Genomic DNA, 25,883 nt, shown 5'->3' on the forward strand with positions numbered 1-25,883 from the left:
CGAGATAAGGAAAGATGACGATTCTAATTTCATTTTCGAGACGAGGCAAGAAATTTCACTAGGTAATCTGGTGGGCAACACTAGTTGACTCGTCTTTTTCAACATTGTTTTAGTGTTACTTAATCCAACGAAGTTTTTTAAAGATATGCAAGTCATTATATAATATATTTCAGTTATAAATTTGGTTTAAATATACATCTTGTAACTTAATACATTACGGGGTATGTTCACAAAAAGACCGAACTTTTTGAAATAGCGCGTCAACCGTCACAGGTATTGAGCGCACCTAGCGGCACTTTCAGACAACAAACTGCCATTTGTCTCGTTTCGCTATGATCGTTAGACACTGAGCTACGGTCGCTGAAGTGAGTACGTGCACAAGTAGTTCGTCGGATTAGTGACAAAGGGACGATGAGAGAGCTTGAAGAACATCGTGTGTATGTGAAATTGTTCTACAAACTTTGCAAAACTCTTACAGTGAAGAAGAACTCTTGCTTGCTTTTAAATTATTTAGGATCTTCTCGTCCGAGAAAAGCACCCATGAGTCAATCAAACATCAAGGTGATGTTGCTTATGGTTTTAGATTTTAAAGGCATTGTCCATCATACATTTCTACCACGTACCGTAGTCAGATGATAAATAGTTGTACCAGGACATTTTAGCGCGTTTAAGGGATGCTGGGGGCAGGAAGTGGTCTGAATTGTGGGTAAACCAGACTTGGGTGCACTATACCAATGAGCCGACTTACGCGCCGCTCCGTAGCCACAGTTCTCTGGAAAACATCGAATTCACGTTGTATCCCATCCACCCTACTCTCCACATCTAGCCCCAGCAGACTTTTTTCTGTTTCCTAAACTTAAAAAAAAACTTCGAAAGGACGTTGTTTCCAAAACACAGAGGAGATTTAGCACAATGTGACAAGAGACCTGCGCGCCATCCCAGAAAGTAGGCCTACTTTCTAGAAGGTTTTCCAAAAAAAGGAAAAAACATTAGAAACGGTGTATTGCCAGTAGAGGGAACCACTTTGCAGGAGGCAGTGCTTAAAATGTTGTAATATGAGCAATACAGATTTTATAGCAAAAGCTCGATCTTTATTTAAACAGACCTCGTATAATCATGCCCTGTCTCTTATATAATTTAAGATAATAGGAATTTACAATGTATTTCAATATTTAATTCCTTCCTAAAAATAAACAGGTTAGGTATAGATAATTAGGGATAATTGAGGTTTGTTGCATCTCATTACATGATTAAATCATAGCGAATTTTAACAATTTAGTTTATTTATGCAATACTATCTAACTATAAACTGTTTACACTATCTATGTAATATTCAGTTTTTTTTTGTTATTAAGGATATTATTTTCTTGTTAAAAAATAAAAGGGTTTATTTTCTACAAGAGTTAAATTTCAATGGAATACTCTTGTCTAATATATAATTAATTATAGATCTCTCTATTCGTGGCTAATCGGTTGGCATTCGCGTCGTTGGCGTGAGAGAACCGAGTTCCCAGCTTCCGGTGGGAGCTCATGTGGTTCAGATTTCACGTTAAACTGTAGGACCACGTCTCGTATAGTCTTGTTGTTGAAAGGGGTGCTAAACTCAAAATCAAGACAAATTAAATAATTAATTATATAGCTACTGTTATTTGTTGCATTACTTACACCTATAAGAGGTCAGAAATATTGTCAGTATCTTTGAATTTCACATCAGTGATGTGCCGTGGAAAATCAGCGCCCAGGACGAGCGTATATGACGGCACCCCCGTACATATGAGAGGTCGACAGACCAGCCGCGAAGTGCCACCATGGTTGGTCCGAAACCAAGAAAATTCTCAAAAATAAACCCTGCTTTTCCTTGATTTTGAGCACTTTTTATTACTTTTTTCCTCCTTTTATCTTTTCTTTCTCTCGAATTTTACGCTCCCTTACTTCGGCGCCCGGGGCCGTCGCCCCGTTCGCCCCACTCACGGCACGATACTGTTTTACATGTACTCACTCCTTCCTTATCTCCGTTATTTATAGTACTGGGGTCGTGAATAGAGACGCTCTCGTTAGATACAATTCCTTTAAGTCTTTTCATTCTCATTATTTCTACTCTTTTTACCCTATGAATTCCTAGTTTTTCTCAGAACTTTTGTAGCAACGTAAGTACTAGAAAACGAAACCAACAGCAGTTAGTTCCTCGAAATCCCGATAGATTGCGGAAGCTTACAATAGAAGAAGCGGTGGAATTTTTTCTTATAGGTAGACTAACATTGCCATAAAATCAAGCAATGTCTGGTCTTCTTGATTCTCCGTTATATCAAGATTTCGTATACAACTCTTGGATATTTATTTTGATTTTTACACGTTCATATTATGTTATGCATTGTATAAGTATGGGGATTTTGAAAGAATGATTTAAAAGTCAGTCAATCCGTCTGATTAGTGACGAACAACAGGCCAATAAAGGTGAAACTTATCGAGTATGATAGGGATTCAGTATCTGGGAAGCAGATTCCATCTCGGCCATTATTTTTAGATTGAAACCGGAAGTAGTAGATATCCATTAGCTCTAGATTCAATTTTATTTTCCCATAGAGCAATTGCGATAAGAGATATAAAGATACTATTTTTCAAAGACTTTGGTTTACGAACCAATAACTCCTGTGTATATTTACCCTCTCTGTCTGTTCGGGAAGCGAAACCATGTCTGTCCGTTTGTCCGATCGGGAGGCAAAACTATGTATGTCCGAATTGTCCGTCGGAGAGGGAAAACCATATATGTTCATTCGGGACGCAAAATCATGTCATGTCTGTCCATTTGTCCGTTCGGGACACACAAAATTTCAAGAGCTACTTTGATGGATATAGAGCTCTGTTATAGTGAGGATATGGACTATCAAATGAAAAATGAAATCTTTGAGTTTTACGTCCCACGGTTGTGCCGGTTAGGCTAAAGGAGACGGTGATGATGAGTAATGAATGAAATGGTGGAATGAAGAAAGTGGGAGGAAACGGGAGAACCCCGAGAAAACCCACGCACACGGTGTTTGTCCACCACAAAATTCACATGGCGGGGGCTGGGATCGGACCCGCGACCCCTAGCACCAGAGGTGAACGCTCTACCACTGAGCCATGGACTATCAACGTTAGGATACGAGTTTGTTGATGGAAATAATCCATTCCGCCTGAATTGATAGAAATGAACAATTTCCGGTTTCAACTTGTTTAGTGTAGACCAAAATTGGTACCGTAATAAATAGGGAGAAGTGGTTTCCTGGAATCGTTTAAGAGTCTAAGAAATACATTTAATCTTCATTTTAACTCTCTGTTAAAATTGAAGGTGATAGAAATTTACTACAACTTCTGGTTTCAGTATTGATTTACTTAGTGCAGAACGATAAGAGACAGCAGGTAGCGTTTTTTCAATTAAATTAGTGCAGTGTAAAAGTAGGTAATATGTTCTCTCCTAACCCATCTATTCATACTGAAAGTGGCACAAATGAACCACTTCCGGTTTTAATATTAATAGTTATAGGGTAGAAATGGTAATAGAAGGGAGAAACAGTTTTCTGCGCTTAATTAAATGTTCTAAGAATATATCAATATTCTCTCAAATCTCTCTACTAAAACCGGAAGTGGTTGATCCGATTTCAATAATAATTGGGAAAATATCACGTCATACAGATCAAACTCATTCATGTTTTATGCACTTGACCATACCATTTGTTTAAATAAAACCGGAAGTGATACATTTATCCACTTCCGGCTTCTATATTGGATAATTATACTTTAGATAAAAAAAAACAAACGATAAAGCAGTGAGAAATGATTTTTGCCGCTTCCTCCTAAAATGTGAATTTAACGTCTCAAGAGTAGTTTGTTTCTCTGTCCTTGTCCCTCTATTGACAGCGAAAAGCACTTCTGCTTTCATGGCGCGGGAGATCCGAGTTCGATTTTCGGCGCGAGATCATCTGGTACGGATCCTATCTTAAGCTGTCAGTCTATGTCTCATATAGCCTCGCTGCTGAAAGGAATGCTAATTTCAAATAGAACCTAAAACCAAAATTTACGCTTTTCTTATTGAGTTCCTATATAATGTGTTAAGAATGGTAAGTAATTGTGCCAAGTTTTACCTTTATGTAGATTCAACGTCCTGAGAGTAGTGTTAAATCTATCACTTTTAAATTTCCGGTTTCTATGATACATTGGATCCTCATAAAGAACCTATGACATAGACACGTTCCGTTTCTTTCTTATTTATTCTTATGGATTAAATGTGGCAAACGTAAGTTTGATTACTTTTATCCGCCTATTGAAACTTTGCCTATTATTTACAGTGTCAATATTAGATTCCGGTAGTTTGTAAGTCTGCGGGTAGTTTCACAGTGTGAAGTGAAACTCACTTGCTTATTTCCTTTCACACTAGAAAACACGACCAGAGAAACATATTAATTATTAATGATTTATGTAGCCCAGGTTCCCAATCGCCTTAAAGTTACGAATCCCCTTTTAAACCTTCAAACCATGTAGAGGTCTGCACGGGCCGAAATTTCTAGCCCGAGTCCGGCCCGGCTCGTGAATTTACGTATAATTTGAAGCCCGACGCAAGTCCAAAATATGTTTAGGCCCGAGCCCGGCCTGAGCTCATGAGATACTCAAATGAGCCCGAAATAAGCCCGAATTACAGAAACAATAATTAACGCAAAATTGTATTTTTATTTACAGCAATTAGAGATTTAACTTTGCAGTTGTGTCTTAAAAAGTCTATAGAAAGAACCGTCCAATTAACATCGTTGTACAGTATATTTCCAAAGTTAGGCCCGAAAAGGCCCGATAAATATGGCTGTATATTTAAAAGTTTACAGCCCGAGTCCGGCCCGGGCCCGAAGTGATATATGCTTTGTAGGGCCGAGTCCGGCCTGCAGGTCGGGTCGGGCTTAAATCCGTGGGCTCAGCCCGAGCCCGTGCAGACCTCTAAAACCACGGTATTGTTGGATAGAAAGGTTTCGTCCGCCCATCTATCTGTCGACAAGTATCAGAGCATATACGGTAAGAGATATTGAGAAGCGGATTTAGAGTCCCAAGAATAGATTGTATCTTCCCTGTTAACCCCATATTTAAACCGGAAGTGGTTCAAACTAACCATTTCGAGTTTTAACCCTTATCACAATAAAACAAAAATGGTATTAGATAGCAATAAGCGGTTTTAAGAATCGATTCAACGTCCCATGGGAACATATTATCACCGGAAGTGGTTGTAATTACCATTACTTCCGGTTTCAATACTTATTTCAGTGGAGAAAGACAGTAAGAGATATCGAGAAGCGGATTTTAGAAACCGACTCAGCGTCCCAAAAATATCCCTCTATGCAAACGACAAGTGGTTTAATTAGTCATTTCCAGTTTCAACGTTTGTTGCCATAGAACAAAAACGGTAACAGCGAAAAGCATTTTCTTTTTGTAAACGATTCAGTGTCTCAAGGCAAATATGCCATTACTATCCGCATCACTCTACCAAAACCGGAAGCAGTTGAAATTTAGTACTACTTTTTTGTTTCAATACTGAATGATTTCCACAGAGCAGAAACTGTCAAATATATGAAGATGCTGTTTTTTTTTCTTTGCAAACCGATTCAGCTTCCCAAAAATAGATTCTATCTTCTCCGTTAAACCTCTATTCAAACCAGAAGTGTTTCAAATTAAAAAATTCCGGTTTCAACGTTTATCGCTACAAAACAAAAATATTACATAGCGACAAGCGGTTTTATGCAATCGATCAAACGGTCTCAAGGGAACATATTATCAGAACCCACAACACCCTACCGAAACCGGTAGTGGTTAGAATTACTATTACTTCCGGTGTCAATACTTATTTCAGAAGAGAAAAACGGTAAGAATTATCGAAATGCGGTTTTTTGCAATCGACTTAGCGTCCTAAAAATAAGCTTCCACATTCACCGTTAACTCAAAGAGGGTACCAGAAGAGGTTCAAATTAACGTTTTTCGGTTTCAACATTTATTACTATAGAACAGAAGGGCTGACTGACTGACTGACTTTTTAGTTTAACGTCCCGTTCAGCAGCGAGGCTATATGAGACGTGGACCTACTGATTAACGTGGAATCCGAACCACATGAGCTCCCGCCGGGAATCGAACCCGGGTCTCCCACGCCAAAGGCGCGTACGCTAACCGCTTAGCCACGAAGGAGCTCAGAACAGAAGGGGTAAGATATAGCGACATATAGTTTTCTGCAATGATACGGTGTTTCAAAAGTACATAAACCATTGCTACCCTCAGCGCTTTATAGAAGCAGGAAATTTTTGAAATTTACTAATACTTTCGACGTTTCAAATCTAATTTTCATGGAGCAAAAGCCACAAGAAATATGGATTTTTTTTTTTTTTGGCAATCGATTTAGCATCTTAAGAGTGGATTCTGCCTTTTCCCTTAACTCTATATTCAATCCGGCAGCGATTGAAATGAACCCAATTTTTGGTTTCAACCTTTATCGCCATAATAAGAAATATCTAATAAACCTAATGGCTTTATGTATGGATTCATCGTCCGCGGGACAAGGTCTATCTTTGATCTTATTACTCTATTACAATCAGTAACAATCATATGGATAATATGCTGGAAATTAGCATAATTGTATATGAAACAAATCAGCGAGTGGATACTTTTGCTAGAATTTACATATGGGGCGTTCAGAACACAAGGGAATCAAATCCAATTATCAAAGTTGAAAGTGAAAGGGACTCGAATTTTGTACGGTGCATTTACATATACATGGAAAAGTAAGCATTGTTTCCTACATTATAGAATCATTTACGATATCTGGACCTGAATCTTTAAAGCTATGAAAGAATCTTTAGATAGAGATCTTAGAGATAAAATGAGGAAAAGAAGACTTGATTCCGTTATGCACTGAACGAACCATAAAAACAATTTTTTTTTGGATTAATTTTTAACGTTCTTGACAATCTACGCCATCTTTTGTACTTTTTTTAGTCCATTGATTTATATAAGAATTATTTTATGCTTTCTTTAGAATGAAATGAATTTTAGGTGATTTTACTGATTTCTCCTAGTCTAGTTAAATGCTCTTTGCGTTTCCAAAATAAAATTATATATATAAATATATATATACAGGATGCGGCACGTAAAACCGGCCCGTAAAGTGAACACATATAATGAAATGTAATGTATTGAATATGACTACTCACCTTCACAGCAGGTGCTAAAAGTATCCTCCGCCCACTTCAACACACATGTGAGCACGATTGAGGAGATTCATATATACCCTTGTCAGTTCTTGTGTTGTAATGCTATTGGTGACATCCTGGATCCTGGTCTTGAGTTCTTCAATTGTGTGTGGATTTGTTTCGTATACTCTTCCCTTTAACAGTCCCCATAAGTAAAAGTCACACGTGGATAAGTCTGGTGACCGAGGAGGCCACAAGCCTTTGCTGATTGTCCTCTCTGGTGTAAACATCTCATGCACAAGGGACAATGATGCAGCTGATGTGTGGCATGTTGCACCGTTCTGCTGAAAGTAACATAACTGACGCTCCTCTTCGGTCAAGTGTGTATAAAATTCCTCCAGGATTCCCATATGCACGTCACTGTTCACTGTCGTCTCAAAAACACAATATACCAGAATATTACGACGGGCCGGTTTTACGTGCCGCACCCTGTATATATATATATATATATATATATATATATATATATATATAATTTAATATTGTTAAGGACAAGGCGAACATGTAAATATTTTTGTTGAAGGGGTCCAAAGTTCGGATGGCGGTGCGGTGGTCCCCCAGAGTGGGTGTACCCTTGCTTAGGATTAATTTGATTAGTAAATATTAAAGAGTTACGTACGCAGTCTGTCCAGTAGGAAAGGTGATTTGTTTCTTTATTGCCATAGAATTATTAGTGGCATTTACTTAAAAGTATAAATACTACGTAGCGACACATTTCGACTATCTTCCCTCAAAGTTACAAATCTGTCAGTTTAATATTCCACGATTGTATTCTTTGCGAAACTATGATTAAAGCAAGCGAATGATGATGGAAGAATTGGTGGAATGAGGAAGTGGGAGGAAACGGGAGAAAACCCACGGACAAGATGTTGTCCACCACAAACTTACTTGGCCGGGGATCCAACAAGAGGTAAGGGCTCTACCAGTGATCCACTGTGCCCTTCCCTCAAAGTTACTAAGCGCCAGCAGGGACGGTCGATGTGTACGAATCCTGTTGCTTGGAGAGTCTTGACCCTTTCATTTCGAGCTATAACCCTTCTTTGTAAGAGGTTCATACAGAAAGCACAATGTTTCATCACTTGTTCCAATGTTTGACATAAATTCTGGATGCACAGCAGCTGCTTGGTTTATGTCCCTGTAATGCAAGGTTCCTCCTCGTCACTGCGTATCTGTGGCACAAACCGCGCCTAGATCTTTCATTTGTCCAAAATTTTCTGTTACAGTGAGATTGGCAATGGACTTTTTAAATTCGAATGAGAGTGTCGTTAAGCTCTGCAGATGCACAACGAACCTTGCGTACAATCTTCACAACTATTTAGATATTTTCGTCAGTACGCATACTCACTGCTGATCGTGGTAATGGATCGTCTTCAATTCTGCCCCGACCATCACGAAATTTTGCATACCACGTAAACACGTTTTTACTAGAGATGGCCAGAACCGGTTCCTGGTGGAACCGGTTTTCGGGTCTGAACGGATCCGGTTCTTGAAGATCCGGTTCCGGAACCGGTTTTTCGGATCCAGGCCTGGAACCGGTTCTTCGGATCCAGGTCTAGAACCGGTTCTTCGGATCCAGGTCTAGAACCGGTTCTTCGGATCCAGGTCTGGAACCGGTTCTGAAAACAGAACCGGTTCCTGGCGGAAACGGTTCCGCTGGAACCGAAACTTTGTTACCATCCCTACGCAAAACGAGAGCTGCTGGCAAGCTGTGAACAGTATGCTAGATGAAATGGTGGAAGCGACAGGCAGGCGCCCAGGCGGCGGCAGCTTGTCTCATTTGGCTAAATAAAGTGGGTAACTGGCAAACTCATTGGCTAAACAGGCAAACTGGCCAACTGATTTGGCTAAACACCTACTGGTGGACCAAATTTTTTTTTCTGGGGGCACAAGCGGGTCTGGGCGGGGAAGGCACAAGTGCATGGTCCTCTTTGCATTATTTTTGAAGGTGAACTTTGTGTTTCCTTTACAGATCTTTGAGGGCTTTCAGATCCAGGTCTGGAACCGGTTCCTAAGATCCGGTTCTGGAACCGGGTTTTCAGATCCAGATCTGGAACCGGTTCCTAAGATCCGGTTCTGGAACCGGGTTTTCAGATCCAGATCTGGAACCGGTTCTTAAGATCCGGTTCTGGAACCGGGTTTTCGGATTCAGTTCTGGAACCGGTTCCTAAGATCCGGTTCTGGAACCGGGTTTTCGGATTCAGGTCCGGAACCGGTTATAAAAACCGGATCTCAGAGAACCGGTTCCTTGCGGAACCGGTTCCGCCGGAACCGGAACTTTGTGGCCATCCCTAGTTTTTACGGCTCAACGCCTCACTACCTTTTGTATCATTTCAAACGTCTCTGTTGTACTTTTACCCAATTTAAAACAAAATTTAATGTTGGCACGTTGCTCCATTACCCCCTTTCTGATCGACGTTCAGCAGGCACTGTTAGTCGCAAGATCCGTACATGAGCACCCACAGCGGAGGATAAAAGGGGCAATTACCCCCTGGAATTTCGAAAAGGATTCGCTATTCGAAATACATGTCGAAACATAAAATTTGCTTACGTATCCACTACAGACAGTACTTAATATATAAAGGGTATCCCATTAAGAACGCAACTTTTGAAATTCTCGCCGTTTATGTTGTAGTAAGTTGGCAGCACTGAACATTACACGATTTGTAATTACTAAAGGCAAACCATTACGATTTGTTATGCAACGATTACTAATCTGTTGCCTTTGTGATTAGTAATAATGGAGCACTGAATAGCGCATGATCGTAATCTATTTTCTGGATAGGTAGGAATGGAGTTTCAAGACAGAACAACGTCTTGTCATAGTGAAAACTACTTGCACAGAGTCATCATACGCTATTCGTCGCTCCGTGTCTACTAACCACAAAGACAACAAGTGAAAATCGTGTAACGTTCAGTGCTGCCATCTTACTACAACGCAAATGGCGGGCACTTCAAAACATGCGTTCTTTATCTGACACCTTTCATTTACTTCGCTTGTGTCTGTCTTTTCTCTCTCCTGTAGAAAAATTCCCGCGGGCGTTTGTGAATCTGTAAGCATCAACCTATTTTGTTACTTTGACGGAAGATAGGCGAAATGTGTCAGTATATAGTACATATAGATCTCTATAGATGTCACTAGTGGTTCCGTGGCAAAAGTGACAAAACAGCCATCTTTTCTGCTGGACAGAATGTGTATAAGAAAATATAATTTTCACAAAATAAAAAAAAACATTTAAATAGATTTTAAGAAGACATCTATAAAATCAAACTATTAAAATTCCAGTTAATTTCAAAGGAAACAGAAAATAATTTCCTGTATAAATCAATGTGCTAAAACAAAGATGGTGCAGGCATTCCTATTTAATTTATACATGTTTCTAAATCTACAGGTTGGCTGAATAGTTTACTTTCACTACCAGTACTGACATCTTTGAGTCGTTTGTCGTATTGCTTCTTTCTGGTCAGTTTTTTGGTCTTGGTTCAAAGAGTGCAGTGGTTTCGTTTTCCATATCATTATTCCTTTGGCAATCTGGTAAGTAATCAGGGAGAAATATAGTCATTATAAAAGATAAAATGTTAACAGTTAAAGAGAAAAACTAGTCATTAGAAAACAAATTTCTGAGTTTGTAGCATTTTATATTTGAACTTCTTGATTCGTTACTTGCTTTGGATTGTTAAGTATAGAATTTAAAGGTACTACTGTCTGGCTCAAACCTTTTTTCTTTTCACAATACCTAATGAAAATTATGCGAGGTTGCCTAATACCCGATGGTTGAGAAAAATATTATTCATACTCAAAAATGTCTTTGTTAATAGAATGTTAGTGCATAATTAGGAAAAGAGAAATAGTTTCTAAATAATTAGGAGAGAAAAGCATTATTCTACGTACAGTGATTCACTATTTTGTTGTACGATTGTTTCTTCATATACAAGTCAATCTAAACCAGCGTTTATTATTTCACCTTCATGGTTTGAAGTGTTTACTTTGTTCTCCCATCCATGTTTCACGAAAGAAACGTTTTGCGTTATACTTCTACACGAAGGGAAATTAAATCCGACAACGTCGCTCTTACGCGCCATTTAATTGGCTTTCGCCAAGCGTCAAGAGGTTTGAGCTGGACAGTAGCTGAAATATATATATATAAACGGGTCAAATTGAGAACCTACTTTCTTTTTTGAAGTTGGTTAACAATATGTATATTGTAGGCTATCTCGGTTCACATGCGGTCACTCTATCTACATTAAGGGATTCAGAGTAATGGAATTCAACTAATTTCAGAGTTAAGAAACTAACCAGAAATTATAGCACAACATACCTTGATACTCTTGTAACCAATTATTCTATATTGTTGTGTTGCAAGATCACTAAATTCCAAATATTCTTATTTCTTCAAAGTTGCCCTTATTACCGAGAATGACTACCTCCTTTCCTTGACATTATAAAATTTTACAATAATATTCTTGATATTAACGAACTTTTCGATAATTTTCCTGATTTCCTCTGACGAAAATCAATTTCGCTGATATTCCCTGATTTTCAAGGTCTGTGGGAACCCTGTTGCTATTACGAATATTATAAATAGACGTATTGAATTGACAAGCGATACTTTGTAGTGTTAAATCAGTTCTTCCACTGTTAGTTATAGTAAACCTAGATAATGCAGGACAGAAATTCCAATGCAATATGTCTGAAAAACTGTATATAAATGCCATAAATTTAACAATTCTATTGCAGAAAATAAAATGAAGTAGGAGAGATATGGCATGTATTGAAACGGACTAGCATTGGTCTCAAGAACCTTTGCATGGCCAGGGGAAAGGCCAACGTTAAGAAAAGATAGCTATTTCGGCCACACTGCAAAATAAGGAGCAATTAGATAGCTCCCTAATTAGAAATACTTGTTGGGATGTTTTCCTTATCTGAGTATTTTAGCCGGAAGTTGACTGGCTGATTTAGAATTTAATAAACTTACATGTAACACTTCGTAAGTGTAACACTCCGATTTTGTTAACACTCCGATTTTCGACAGGTAGGTACCATATATGAAATAAACGAATACGTGTTTTCATTTTCTGCAGAAAAACGGTTTTATGGGGTAAAAGCCCTCACCCAAAATTTTGAAAGTCTACGCCCGAAAGGCAAGAAGAAATAAGCCGAAGTGAATGAAATTGTGCACAGATATTGTAGACGTGTAAAATAAAGCAGTACGTGTGTCGCCAGTAGCTATAGTGCGCAATGTCCAGTCTGAACTTGAACTTTTGAGGGTAGAAGCGCGACACACACTCGAAATTCACTGTATTGATTTCTACTTTTAGGTCATCTATCCAAAAGTTCTCTATTTTCACGCTAGTTGTTTCCTACCTATAGCGTATTTCATAGTATTTCGAGGGCGCCTGTAACCCTTACAAAATTTTTCTGCATAAACAAAAACAAGTGTCGATTTATTTTCTGTTTACTGTGGAAATGCCAAATTTGAAGCAAATCGGTTAGAAACACTTGGCAAACACGAATTGCCTTATTTTACATATACAATATCTACACACAACTTCATTCGCTTCGGTCCACTTCTTCCTGCACTTCTGCGGTAATATTTACTTTTTTCGGAGTTGCTTTGGCCCCACCACTGTTTTTTGGCAAAATACGTGATTTTTTTTTTTTTTGCGTATTGTCCCTAAACAAAGTTTCGTTGCAATTCTCCATATCCTTTAGGCACTTCTGATGTATACTTATTCGCACTTTAGATATTTCGTAATCAAAGATTTGGAAGGGGCTGTGTCCCATCCACTTTTTTTCCAGAAAAATACGTAACACGTATTTCTCGTTTTAAGTCTACAATATCTGTGCACAATTTCATTCAGTTCGGTAAACTTCTTCTTGCCTCTCGGGCGTCAACTTTCGAAATTTTGGGTGAATTCTTTTGCCCCCTAAAACCGTTTCTCTGCAGAAAATAAAAGACACATTCGTTTATTTTTTGCGCATTGTCCTTACACAAAGTTTTGATGCAATTGTTTATGTCCTTTAACACTTCTGATATACTGCTATTAGCACTTTAGATATTTTATGATCAAAGGTTTAGAATGGTTTGTACCCACCCAACCGTTATTTCAGGAAAATACGAAACATATTCTCTCATTTTACTTCTACAATATTTGTGCACAATTTCATTCCTTTGGTCTACTTCTTCTTGGATTTCCGGCATCAATTTTCAAATTTTTGAGTTTGGTCTTTTGCCCCTTAAAATCGTTTTTCCGCAGTAAATAAACAACACGTATTCGTTTATTTCATGTGTCGTATTTAGCTGCCAAATTTGATCAAAATCAGAGCTTTCTACTGGAGAAGTATGACATGTTTCAAATTTTTCGAATTTACTGGCACCGAGACTATATGAAACGTGGACTTACTGCTTCATGTGTAACACGAACTACATTATCCTATTATCCCAAAAGTTTCATATAAAGTTCCAAAATTTTGAAATTGGAGTGGAGGGATAAATTATTTTTTTTTTACAGTATATCGATAAAATTCGAATCCTGACCAATGTAAATTTTCGTTAATATTTGTAGAACTTTCAGTTCAGGGTAACATCTGTGATCAATTGTTAACGATAATCATTAGAAGGTAGATACTTTTCTTCATGATCAGCGCATTTCTAATTTTTTAAATCAGGGCCAATATCTGACATATTCTGTCCAGAATCGAATTTGAGCCTCACTATTTTAGTTGAAGTCATATAATAAAGTATTCAACAAACTCGGAGAGCGCTTTTTACTAGTTTTCAATGTCTTGTATTGTATTTTCAATGTCTTACTTGTATTTTAATACAGTAATTTTTAAACGATCCAGTACTGTACTGACATAAAAAAAAAATGCTTACAATGTTTGTCATGTTGGGTGCTACACAGTGGTGATAAATGTATTCATTTTATATTTAGTTATTGTGTATTTTTTATGGATAAAATAGTAAAATAGTTGTATTTTACAGTTCGTTGTTTATTTTGTTTTTGAAACTAAAACTATTACTTTTACTTTACTTCTCAGCAAAAGAAATTTCAATATTTTAATTACATCTAATTTGAGCATATTTCTACAGTTTATAATCAAGGGAAAAAATGACAAGTTTTTATTCATTTTCTGCAATAAATTATTTTGTTTGTTAAAAAACTGATTCGTCAGTGTACTCCTTTTTCTTTTCTTCCTTCTGCCTAGCCCCTTCACCAAACCATTCATCCCCATAAAACTCACTGTTACATATTTTGCATTTTGTTTTGTTAAAACAAATACACACACACACACACACTTCTCGAACATTTCTTTAAATTTTGTAGTAGCAATGATTTCATATTTGTTTCAATAAATGAACTAAAAAGTATTGATTTTCCATATTTAATATTGATGTATGTATGTATTTGAATAAATATTCTTGTCGTTTCTCGTAGATAGAGCTGGTGATACTTGATGTTCTTCGTACAGTCGTTGGAGCGACGATTTTGCATCTCACTGTTGAAGCTCCTTTCATTCAAATGTCACAAATTATAACTAGCAAAGGTAAAAAGAAAACTCTTTACATTGGTGATATGTTAAGCTATATACCTATAAAATAAAATTTAAAAAATTACTAACTGCAAAATCTTTCATACAGTAACATGAAAAAATAATGATGGAATAATCTTTTCGAGTCTCGAGCAAACTAACGAGTATTATAAATTACTAGTAACTAGAGACCTGAACGGGCCGGGCCCGGCCCAGCCCGCGGGCCGACTCTGTTATTTCTTTGGGCCGGGCCGGGCTTGGGCTTTAATAATTATTGACTTTCGTTAAACGATAATTGGAATAAAGCCAAACGTTGAAGAAGTGTGTCCGTGAAAAATGTTACAAAGAATGCAATAGTTTGTGTTGCTTAGCGGCTCCACTTTCACTATAGAGGATTGCAGGCATTATGCGGTAAATTGAGCTCTGACCTTGACCTTCACTGAACTCAAAATATAAAAAGAACGGGTGGGAATGTTTTGCCGGTCGCTAAACAATATTGCGATCTTCACTTTATGCTAAAAATTAATTAGTTAGATTTTTGTTACAGGGAATGGAGTTTTTGTTCTCTCGATGACAGGAAAAGTTCTAGGGGGTAATGGTACCATTCAGGAGGCAAGCGTCAGGTTGTGAACCAGAGTTTAGAAAATGTTTCCGAGGGTTAGGTCAAATTTAGTACTAAATTTTGAGAAAGATTCGGGCTCGAGCTAATTTTTTAAAATATCGGGCCGTGGTCGGGCCAAAATTTTTAAAATTTATTGGGCCTGGCCCGGACTTGGGCCTAGAATTTTGAAAAACTTATCGGGCCGGGCCGGACCCGGGCCGAAAATCTCCAAAACTTTCCGGGCTGGGCCGGACCTAGGTACGTTCGGGCTGGATTGGGCTTGGGCCGAAAAATTCGGCCCGTGCAGGTCTCTCCTAGTAACTACCTGTGTAAGTTCCGAAGTACGGATTACGGTACACGCGAATTAGTTGAAAAGTTGGCCGGTAGATGGGTTTATAACCTTATACATATATTCTGTTTCGCAACTTGAAAATAGTCTGTTTTTTTTTCTGAGAAATAGTTAATGATATTAAAATATATACTATACTAAGATGTTAATTTCTCTGTGTATGTTACAAGAAACAGAAACACATGAATACTAGCAAGTTACCGAATCCCAGTAGTAAGAGAAAACTACAGAAGTTTAGATGCATCATTTGTACTTATATTCAAGAAGTACAATAAGCTGACATTGAATTAAACTATGGATCATGAAATATTACCAGGCCCCCCAGGTTTTTGAATGACAAAAATAATTTAAGCTATTATTTATATAATTTTGAAAATTTATAGTAAACTCATGCAGGGCCGTGCTGGGTCACTAATGAGGGCGGTGGACAAGTCTACCAAAAGGGCGCCCATACAAACGTGAATATATATATATATATATATATATATATATATATATATAGTGTAACTTAATATAGGGTCTACTAAACGTCGGGAGGTGAATCCTGACACCGGAGATAAAACGAAAAGTATAGACCAACCTGGGTGCAGGAATGCCTCTGAGCTATGACCACCCGAAAATTTTCGAGAAAATGCAACAGCAGCCATACTCGAGACAAAATGTCGGATCGAAATCGTGCAAAAGGGAATGTCCATTATTTTTAGTCGTAGATTCCATTAATGTACAATCGGATGTAGAGCAGTGGCGGTGCAATGGTGACTCCTAAAGAAACTGGAGTAATATTCCTTGGAGTATTTTATCAAAGGTATGTGTACACGAAACAGCTGTGAAGAATAACAGTTCACAGTCTGATAATGTCAACTTTTGACCGCATTGCAAAGATGACATTGCCGAAGCAAATTTTTCCGCGTGCGGTCAAACACACCTGAAATTTCGGAAGTGATTGCCGCAGCTATGTTAACTCGAGCAACAAATTCTTCGGCTGTTGTGGCTAGTGCTGCATACAAAACGCGTTTCATAACGCCCCAAATAAGAAATCAAGGGGCGTGAGTTAGGGTGAAAGAGGTGGTCATAACACAGGTCAATCTCTCCCAATCCAACTATCTGGGAATGTTTTAATTAAGTAGGTCTGCATATATATCTGTCAAAATATGCTGGTGGACTGTCATGCTGTAATCACATCGGCTGTCTTATGTTCAAGGTTACATGTTCTAACGATTTTGGGAGAACATTACGTAAAAATAAATTATACGTACTCCCACACAGGTAAGAAATAAGGTCCTACCACAAAATTATCCACCATACTGCACCGCGCGCTCACACTAAATCTCTGCTGATCGTTCACTAGAGTTGCATGTGGATTTTTAGGCCCTACACATGGCTACTGTCAATACAACGTATTTTTATCAGGAGTCCTTCGTGAGTGAGTCGGCAATCACATTTGTGACCAATTAGTCCCGGTTTCGTGTCGAAATGGACAATTTTTCTTGGATGAAACCGAGAAGCGATTTGGATTCCGCTTTAAGCTTATGTGACCCCTTCCAGCATAACCTTGTTGTTGTATAATAACACCAAGGCGAAAAAAACTAATTTCTGTCCATATCTAATATAAATACATAGAGTAAATTATTTAAACCAAAAAAAAAAAAACGAGTTTAAACCAAAAAACCTGGTTTTTTGGGTTTTTTTAAAAATAAAAACCATGGTTTTTGCCAACCCTGATTAAAAGCCTATATTAAAAACCCTTATGTTCTTGTTTAAAAGAAAATAAATCCACTTGAAATTACTTTTTGTATTCAATTTTCTTCTACCGCAACATTATCCATCTTAAACAGCAATAATTTACAATGTATAATATTGATACTTTAAATGGAATAAAGTGATTTAAGCAAAGAATAAATGGGAAGAAGGTAAAGTTATCGAAAACATAACTGAAGATTTAGTAAAGAATTTACGTTTCGAGAGATAGAGGTATATGAAAGCAACATAAACTTATATTTAAATACTCTCATAATTAGAACTCATTTTTAAAAAGGTTGTTCATTTCTTCTCGAAATATATTTTTCAACGGTTTCTTTGCGATGAACTCTGTCAAGTACGCAAAAAGAAAGCTACATCTAGGCTGTTGTAGACTTGAAACTGTTATGAAAATATAAGAAGGCCAAAAAAAAGAAAGAAAAGAAAAAGAAAGAAAAAAGAAAGAAAAAAAATGTATTGCTGAAGTTTGTGGTTTTGCTGTCGAACAAAATAGAAATGTTCTTTTTGAAAAGCTTCTTACTTAGAAAGTATTACTTGTTTAGCATACACTTTACAAAATATATTTTCATCTCGAATTGTTAACGTTTCTCAACTTCAATCCATTGCTTCAGAAGATAACTTCTAGAAAATTTTTCCTGCCGATTTAGTTGCAGTGCGACACCTTTGTTCAATTTTTGTCAATTTTTGTCCACCCAAGAAAAAAAAATATACCATTCAAATTATTAAAGGAGGGCCATTTACAAATTTCGATCACTGGTACTGCGACATAATCAAATTTGAATTTTAACTAGCTCAGAAATTTTGTCCACCCAAGAAAACAATTGTACCATTTAAATTAACAAAGGAAGGCCATTTAAAAGTTTCGATCACCTGTAGTGAGACATCTTCAAAATTGAATTTTAACTAGCTAACAAGGAACGGACATGAACGTGCCATCCGGATATCCGAATCAAACCTAGTCTATTCTATAAACATAAAGATATGTTCATGCACAAAAAATTAGGTGCCATGGACAACGGAGTAAGTCCCTGTGGCCCATTAACACTGTTGGTATAAAGAAAATCGCAGTGAAATAGGTATTGCATCAACACTGTTCATTGGAAAACCATGGTTTATAGTTCATTCTCTTCAGCATGAAACAAGCTTTCCAGAGGTGTTATGTATTGGGGCCCATAATGCATTTGAACATGTGAGAGAATGTTAGGAAAATTCCCTCCAGAAATCCATCCCATCAACTTTGGACCTCTGGAGTGGCCCCGGTAAAAGTAGACAATCGACATGTATCTCGAAAAATAGTATAGGGGATAAGAAATGTATGTACAAAGTTTTGTATTGATAGACTGAATAGATATGAAGAAGAAGTGTGTATTGTTATACCTGTATACTTCGATCACATGAAGTGCGACATTTTCAAATTTGAACTTTAACTAGCTCAGAAATTTTTCCATGTTTGTCCACCCAAGAAAAAAAAATAGTACCATTGAAATAAACGAGGGAGGGCCATTTCAAAATTTCAGCTACTTCGATCACCCGTAGTGCGACATTTTCAAATTTTAATGTTAATTACCTCAGAATTTTGCCCAATTTCCTTACATTTTTGTACCATAAAAAAAGTACCATTCAAATTAACAAAAGAGGACCATTTCAAAACTTTGGCTACTTCAATTACCAGTAGTGTGATCTTTAAATTCGAATTCTAACTAGTTTAGACTTTTTCCTATTTTTTGTAGATTTTTGTACCATCAAGATTCCATCGATACCATCAAGATTCGAATTTGAAAATGTCTCACTACAGGTAATTTCAGTGGCCAAATTTTAAATGACCGGTCCTGGTTTATTTCAATGGTGCAGAATTTATTCTTGGTGGTACAAAAATGTTTAAAAATTCGACATAATTCTGAGCTAATAATAATTCGAATTTTAAGATGTCTCACTACAGGTGATTGAAGTGGCCGAAATTTTGAAATGGTCCTCCCTCGTTTATTTGAATGGTACAATTATTTTTCTTGGATGGATAAAAAATTGGACAAAATTCTGAGGTAGTTAAAATTCAAGTTTTAAGATGCCGCACTACAGGTGATCGATGAGGACAAATTTTGAAATGGCAATCCCTCGTTTATTTGAATGGTACAAATTTCTTTCGTGGGTGAACAAAAATTGGACAAAATTCTGAGCTAGTTAAAATTCGAATTTGAAGATGTCGCACTACAACTAAATGGACCCAGATTTTTCTTTCGGCATTCTTATACTGCCATAAGACCACACAATTTCAAATCCACACACACACACAACAATAGCAACTTTAACTTCTGAGATGGATGATGACGTTTAAATTTTGTTGTAGGTGATTTGACACTGTTATTTATATCTTCGTCCAAAAAGGTGACAGTCACGCATCAATGCTCACCCTTTTGTTATTCTCCATTCACACGATCTTGAAAGATATTCTAAACCGACAACAATCAACCATTTTAAGATCTTAGGCCTTATGCAGAGTCGTTCTGACGCGTGATTAGTGCCATACTAAAGAGTTGTACTAACATATGCTTCCTGCAGTAGTCAGGCCTTTAGTATGACGCTAATCATATATCAGAACGACTCTGCATAAGGGCCCTTGAGTCTAATTTATATTAGAAACTTGAAATTTCATTTATGAGGAAAGTTGTTGGACGTTAAAAATTATCAATTTGACCGTTCCTTTAGATATGCATTTATATGCAGTAACGACATAAACATGCACTAACCTCCGAAATATGCAAATATATGCACTATAAAACTCTGCTATTTTACCCGAAAACACCTGAAACGGATTTCTGTGTAAAGACATATCAATATCACGTCAGGAAAAAAACATGCAAATATGCAAAAATCCGAAGTCTAGTAATAACTCTCCACTGCGGCTGTGTTCAGTGTTGGGACGGATCACAAACTTCATGATCCGTGACCCGAAAGACTCGAAGGCAGTCAGACTTATGGTCGATCATCGGACATCGGTTACGACCTGAAGTATCTCAGACTGACTCACGATCCAGAGTGACTCTGTGTGACCAAGAGACAACGGAACATCGTCATATATAATATGTAGGGAGTAAGTGTGAGACTGCTAATGTACTAATTCTAACATTGTATCTTCTCTCATTCTCTCTCTTCTCCATAAATCTATAACTTTCTTCTACGGTTGTTGTTTACGTCGTTATGTGTGAAAGCATTGCACTGAAAGATAACTATAAGATGTAACAGAGTATAAATCTGTCAAAATCATATAAATCTTACGTTTTTTGTAAGATCATCAAAATTTAATCGAGTCAACCTTTAAAACTTGTCGTTCATTTATGAATGAATTTATGAATTTAACAATCACCAGATACAGCTCAGATGCCATTTTATACTGAATATCTAACAACAACAATGGAAAGGGTTTTTGGGAAGGTATCGGCCAGGGCCTGTTTAGGACTGAGGGAAACCCTGTAAAGCCCCATTCAGGGTGGTCGGTAGGAGGAATCGAACCCACGACCTCCCGAATACGAAGCCAACGCTCTACCACTTAAGCTACTTCGCTCGGCTATGCATATAAAAGGCTAAACAATGTTTTCTTAAATACTTTTTGTATAATCTATGTTCATAAAACCAGTATATTGTTTTTTTTTTTCAGTAAGGGAAGACGATTAAACATAAAATTACAGGTAATCAAGAAAGTTCGTGCGGTTTTCGTTACTCTAAACCCCGGTCCACAAACAACTTAAACATCCATTTTATTCTTCGAAATAATCACCACTGGCTTCAATGACGTGTTCCCAACGAAACACAAGCTTATACATTCCCTTTTCGACAAAAATCCTTTTGTTTTCTGGAGTCCAAAAATTGTGATGCAACCTTTGTAACATCGTCGCGTTTTCGGAACTACTGTTCCCGCAGGTAGTTAGTTATCCATTGTCAAAAACAGGCAATAGACTGATGGAGTGACGTCCGGAGATTGGAGCAGTGTAGCTGAAACGAGTTGATCTCGGCTGTTATGGTTTTTCTGCTTGCTAGGTATTCATAGTGGACTGTGCCAGCGTTGATCCACCAAGCACACAGCTTTTGATAAATGTCTGGTTTAGCACTCAATGAGACCGAACCACAATTCGACCAATGATGTTTTCATCTTTCGGTTATTATACATGATCGATTTTTCGTCACACGTCAAGATTTGGCCCAGAAACGAAGCTTTATTATGGCGCGACAGGAATGGCAAGCAGATGATCAACCGTTGGAGCTTGTTTCTCTCGGACAGATCATGAGGAACCCACTTGCTTAGCTCCCATGTCATCCCAAGGTTATGAAAATGTGATTGAATTGTTCCGTCAGATACTCTGTGCGCAAGATCCTGGCAAGATCCTGGCAGGATTCCAAGATTCTGCCTTATTTCTTCCTCCAGCTGGACTTTGTAGAGCACAGATGGACAACACGAGGCTTGTCTTTAAGGCTCTCGTCTCCGGAAGAAAAGCGGCTGAACCACAGATTGCGCTTCCTACAAAACCGATAGTCAATCGTCACTGAACAACTTTCTACTGAATAAGATTTGAAAGAAATGTAAAAATATGACACCATCAGAATCAATTTGACCATACTAATGCGACAAAAGTAACTATTCTCAAAAACCATACGAACTTTATTGGTTGCCTGTCCCCAGGTATATACGAAAATTACCTGAATATATATTCAATTACAACGATATTGTATATCTATTCGGTGAATTACCTCCAATTTTGTCTTGTAGCTATTTTGGGCAACGGTGCTTAAAAGGGCACAATCTGTTGTGAAGAAGAAGAAGAAAAAGATATATGTTGATTTTAAATATAGAATGAAAGATTAATCTCAGTGGCATGGAATATATGTTGATTTTATATAGTTAATCTGTAATCTAAAGAGTAATACTTAAAAAAAATTACAAAATACATGGTATTTTGATTACCAAGTGCAACATCGGGAATCAAGCAAATGAATGTCCAAACTCGAGTAGTGGACAACATAATTCACTATGTAATTCTGAAATAATGCTGCAGAGCTCATATCTTGTCAGTTTCCGGGTCACCAGTTCAGCGGATACGTCTGGGTTACCGTGTCAAATCGGATCTGACCCGTGAGAAGCAACACCTAAGCCTTGGTCATCCGGTCGAAAGTTAAGACCCAATTGACCCAAGTAATCAGCTGACTCATTCCCTCACTGGTGTCCATGAATATTTCGTACGAAGGTACACAGAATATATTAAAACAAAAAGGAAAGTTCAACAGAGGAAATCAAGCATTGTTGGAAGGCAATAATTCCGAACATTGAATTAGTTTTCTTGTAAATCTCATTTCACAGTCACATTTTATTTCTGGACAAATTTATTGTGCTAGTGTCACAGTAGCTCAGTGAGCTCATCTCTTTTACAAGGGACTGGTTTGGTCTCATGTATCATGAGCTTTGATAAACATCATGTACGTAAATTCTCGGAGTCACAGTGACTCAGAGTTTAGGTCAGGTATAAGGGTCTCTTGTTTGATCTTAGACCTCATGATGTCTTATGAACTTCATGTACGTGGATTCTCGGAGTCATGGTGACTCAGGGAATTTACATCAGGTAAAGGTCCCTTGTTTGATCTTAGACCTCATGATCTCTCATGAACATTATATACATGGGATCTCGGAGTCACGGTGACTCAGAGTTAGAGTTTATCTCAGATATAAGAGTTTCTGGTTCGATCTTATATCTCATGAGCTTTAATGAACTTCATGTACGTCTGTTCTCAGAGTCATGTTGAGTCAGAGAGTTTACGCCAGGTATAAGAGTCTCTGGTTCAATATTAGGCCCCATGAAGTTCGAAGGACAATGTCATGTATGTGCATTGTCGGAAATACAGGGGCAGGTGTTTCAGAGATCATCTTTGATAGAAGAAACACCGGCTCGACATTACGTCTTATGAGTTTTGATAGACATAATTCATATTGGTTGATGGGGTTTTCTCGCTGCCTTTCACGTTCACATTTCTCCAATCGTTCCGAAGTGGTTCCTCCACTTTAGCCTATAATCTGGAACATTAATTTTAAGATTTCATTTATATTAGAAATTTAGTTGCTGATCAGTTTTCATAAGTTCAATAAAACTTCGTTTAAATTCTAACATACAAACGTAGAAAACTCAATACAATGCTTGCTTTATACAGGTTCGTAGGGTTCATAGACTAGCAGTTCATTGATTTCGCTGCGTCTCACTGAGACTCCACAATATTCTGAGAATCATTAGGAAACGTGGGTGTAGCAAATAGTTGTAATCGTTGCTTTGGAAAATACTGGCTAATTTATTTTTATATTTCAATTTCAGGGAATGTGAAGAAGACTAGGGTTGATTGATGTCCTAAGGATGAAACTGAGTGTATGGAAGTTCCTTTCGAAAATTTTTATTTTCAAACATTTGTATCAATGATAAATAAATTTCCTTGTTTTATAAAAAAACAATTATTATCGAAATATATGATAGAATATCCTATGCTCTTAGGTATACCTTTATCAATAGCTATAGATGGATTGATAGTGTGAATAAATTTCTTCAAACAGAGGGAACATGCAACAATCGTTTTCTAACAGCACGATTTGAACTGCTGGGGATAAAAAGGCCCATATGACACAATGTAAATAAGAACGTCCCCACCGCAGAGAATCGTAACTACTAGTTGTCGGAGTTTCAGATCACGGCACAGAGTGGGGCCAAACCAGGATCGTGCTGGGATACTAATGAGGGCGGTGGACAAGTCTACTAAAAGGGCGCCCATACAAACAGGAATATATATATAAAGAGAGAGAGACTTTGAAAGAAAGTATGGGCGCCATTTTATATCAAAATCACCACAAAATTTGTTTTAGTATTAACGTAAATAGCTAACCTCGAATCGAAATCTTCTTTACTATAGAAAAACTTTTTAGTTCCTGTAATAACATTTCTGTCAAATAAAAGGAAGCTAAATGTATCAACAACTTAATATAGCACACCAATGGACGCAGAAGGTTCATTGCCGCGTTTACAAAAGCTCTCCATTGATTTCTGTCCTTAGCCAACTGAACCCAGCTTCTACTTTATATTTCAATCTCTGCGAGAACCATTTTAATATTGTCCTCCCATCTGCGAATAGGTCTTCCTAATGGTCGTTTTCCGATTGGTCTTCCAGTCAAGACTTTGAAAGCGTTTCTAATTTCTTCCATTCTGGCTACATAACCTGACCATTTGAGCCTCCTAAACTTGATGACCCTAACAATGTTTGGTATACGGTATAAAATTATGCAGTTCCTCCTTATGAAGTTCCCGCCTTTCCCCATTCCCGTTCCTTTTGGAATTCGAATATTAGTTTAAGAATCTTGTTTTCAAATACTTTCAGTCTGCGATTTTCCCTCAGAGTCAGTGGCCATGTTGCGCAACCATACAGCACAACAGGCATGATTATCGTTTTATATTTTGTGCTACAAACTCCTCAACAGAATTAGCGACAACAAAAGATTTTTAACTGAATAATAGCACGAAATCCCCGCTTTCAGTTGACATCAAATCTTTTAGTGATTATGATTTTGGTCTGTTAATAATGATCCTAGATATTTAAAAGTATCCACTTTGTCGCAAGAAAATATAAGTTGGTATTTTAACGCATCCATAAAATGAAGTATTACGATCCCCACAAACTTCGTTAATTTAGTTTTCTCTGCATTAACTTTTAAGCCCATATCTCTGCAAGCGTTAATTAAGATTTCTGCGTTCCTTTCTATTATTCTATCATTCCCTATTAAATTTACATCATCAGCATACGCCATAACCTGGCAAATACAATTCACCTCTAGAACCTGATTGCTATTTTTGATTTTCCTTATAGTGTTCTCCAGAACAAAGTTAAATAATAATGACGACATCGCATCTCCTTGTTTCAGGTCATTCTCAACGTGAAAGTTCATGAACAAGAATTTCCCTACTCGAACCTTACTTTGGGATTCATTTAAACATATCTTAATTAATCTACCTTTTTCGGTATTGCAAATTCTGTAAGCATGTTGTACAATGTTTCCCTCCTACCAGAGTCTAATTCAATAATTGATGTGCCAGGATGTTGTATTCTCTCATTCCTTTTCAAGTATTAGTCGAATGGTAAATATCTGTTCGATAGTTGATCGATTTTACCTAAATCCGGGCTGATAATCTCCAATAATTTCATCTGCGTATGGAGTCAATCTTGCTAATACAATGTTTAAGAGGATTTATTGAATGTTGACAGAAGAAAAATGCCTCGATAATTATTAAATCTGTTTTGTTGCTTTTCTTCTGAACTGGAACAATGATTGATTCTCTTTACTTTTGTTGTAATTCCTCATTGTTCCAGATAAGGAGA

General features: G+C 37.3%; 1 protein-coding gene across 1 annotated transcript in view; it reads left to right on the forward strand.

Moving 5' to 3' along the window:
- LOC145679555 (nose resistant to fluoxetine protein 6-like) overlaps positions 1-24,222 on the forward strand; it is a 66,796-nt gene extending 42,574 nt beyond the window's left edge. Inside the window, exons 8-10 of the mRNA XM_081750131.1 lie at positions 10,643-10,785; positions 14,691-14,799; positions 23,840-24,222. Coding sequence (XP_081606257.1) covers positions 10,643-10,785; positions 14,691-14,799; positions 23,840-23,868 — 281 coding nt within the window. The 3' untranslated portion in view covers positions 23,869-24,222. The remainder of the gene's footprint in view (positions 1-10,642; positions 10,786-14,690; positions 14,800-23,839) is intronic.
- The last annotated feature ends 1,661 nt before the right edge of the window (positions 24,223-25,883 follow it).

Source organism: Thermobia domestica, chromosome 2 (assembly GCF_964235325.1).
Source record: "Thermobia domestica chromosome 2, izTheDome1.hap1.1, whole genome shotgun sequence".
Classification (NCBI taxonomy): domain Eukaryota; kingdom Metazoa; phylum Arthropoda; class Insecta; order Zygentoma; family Lepismatidae; genus Thermobia; species Thermobia domestica.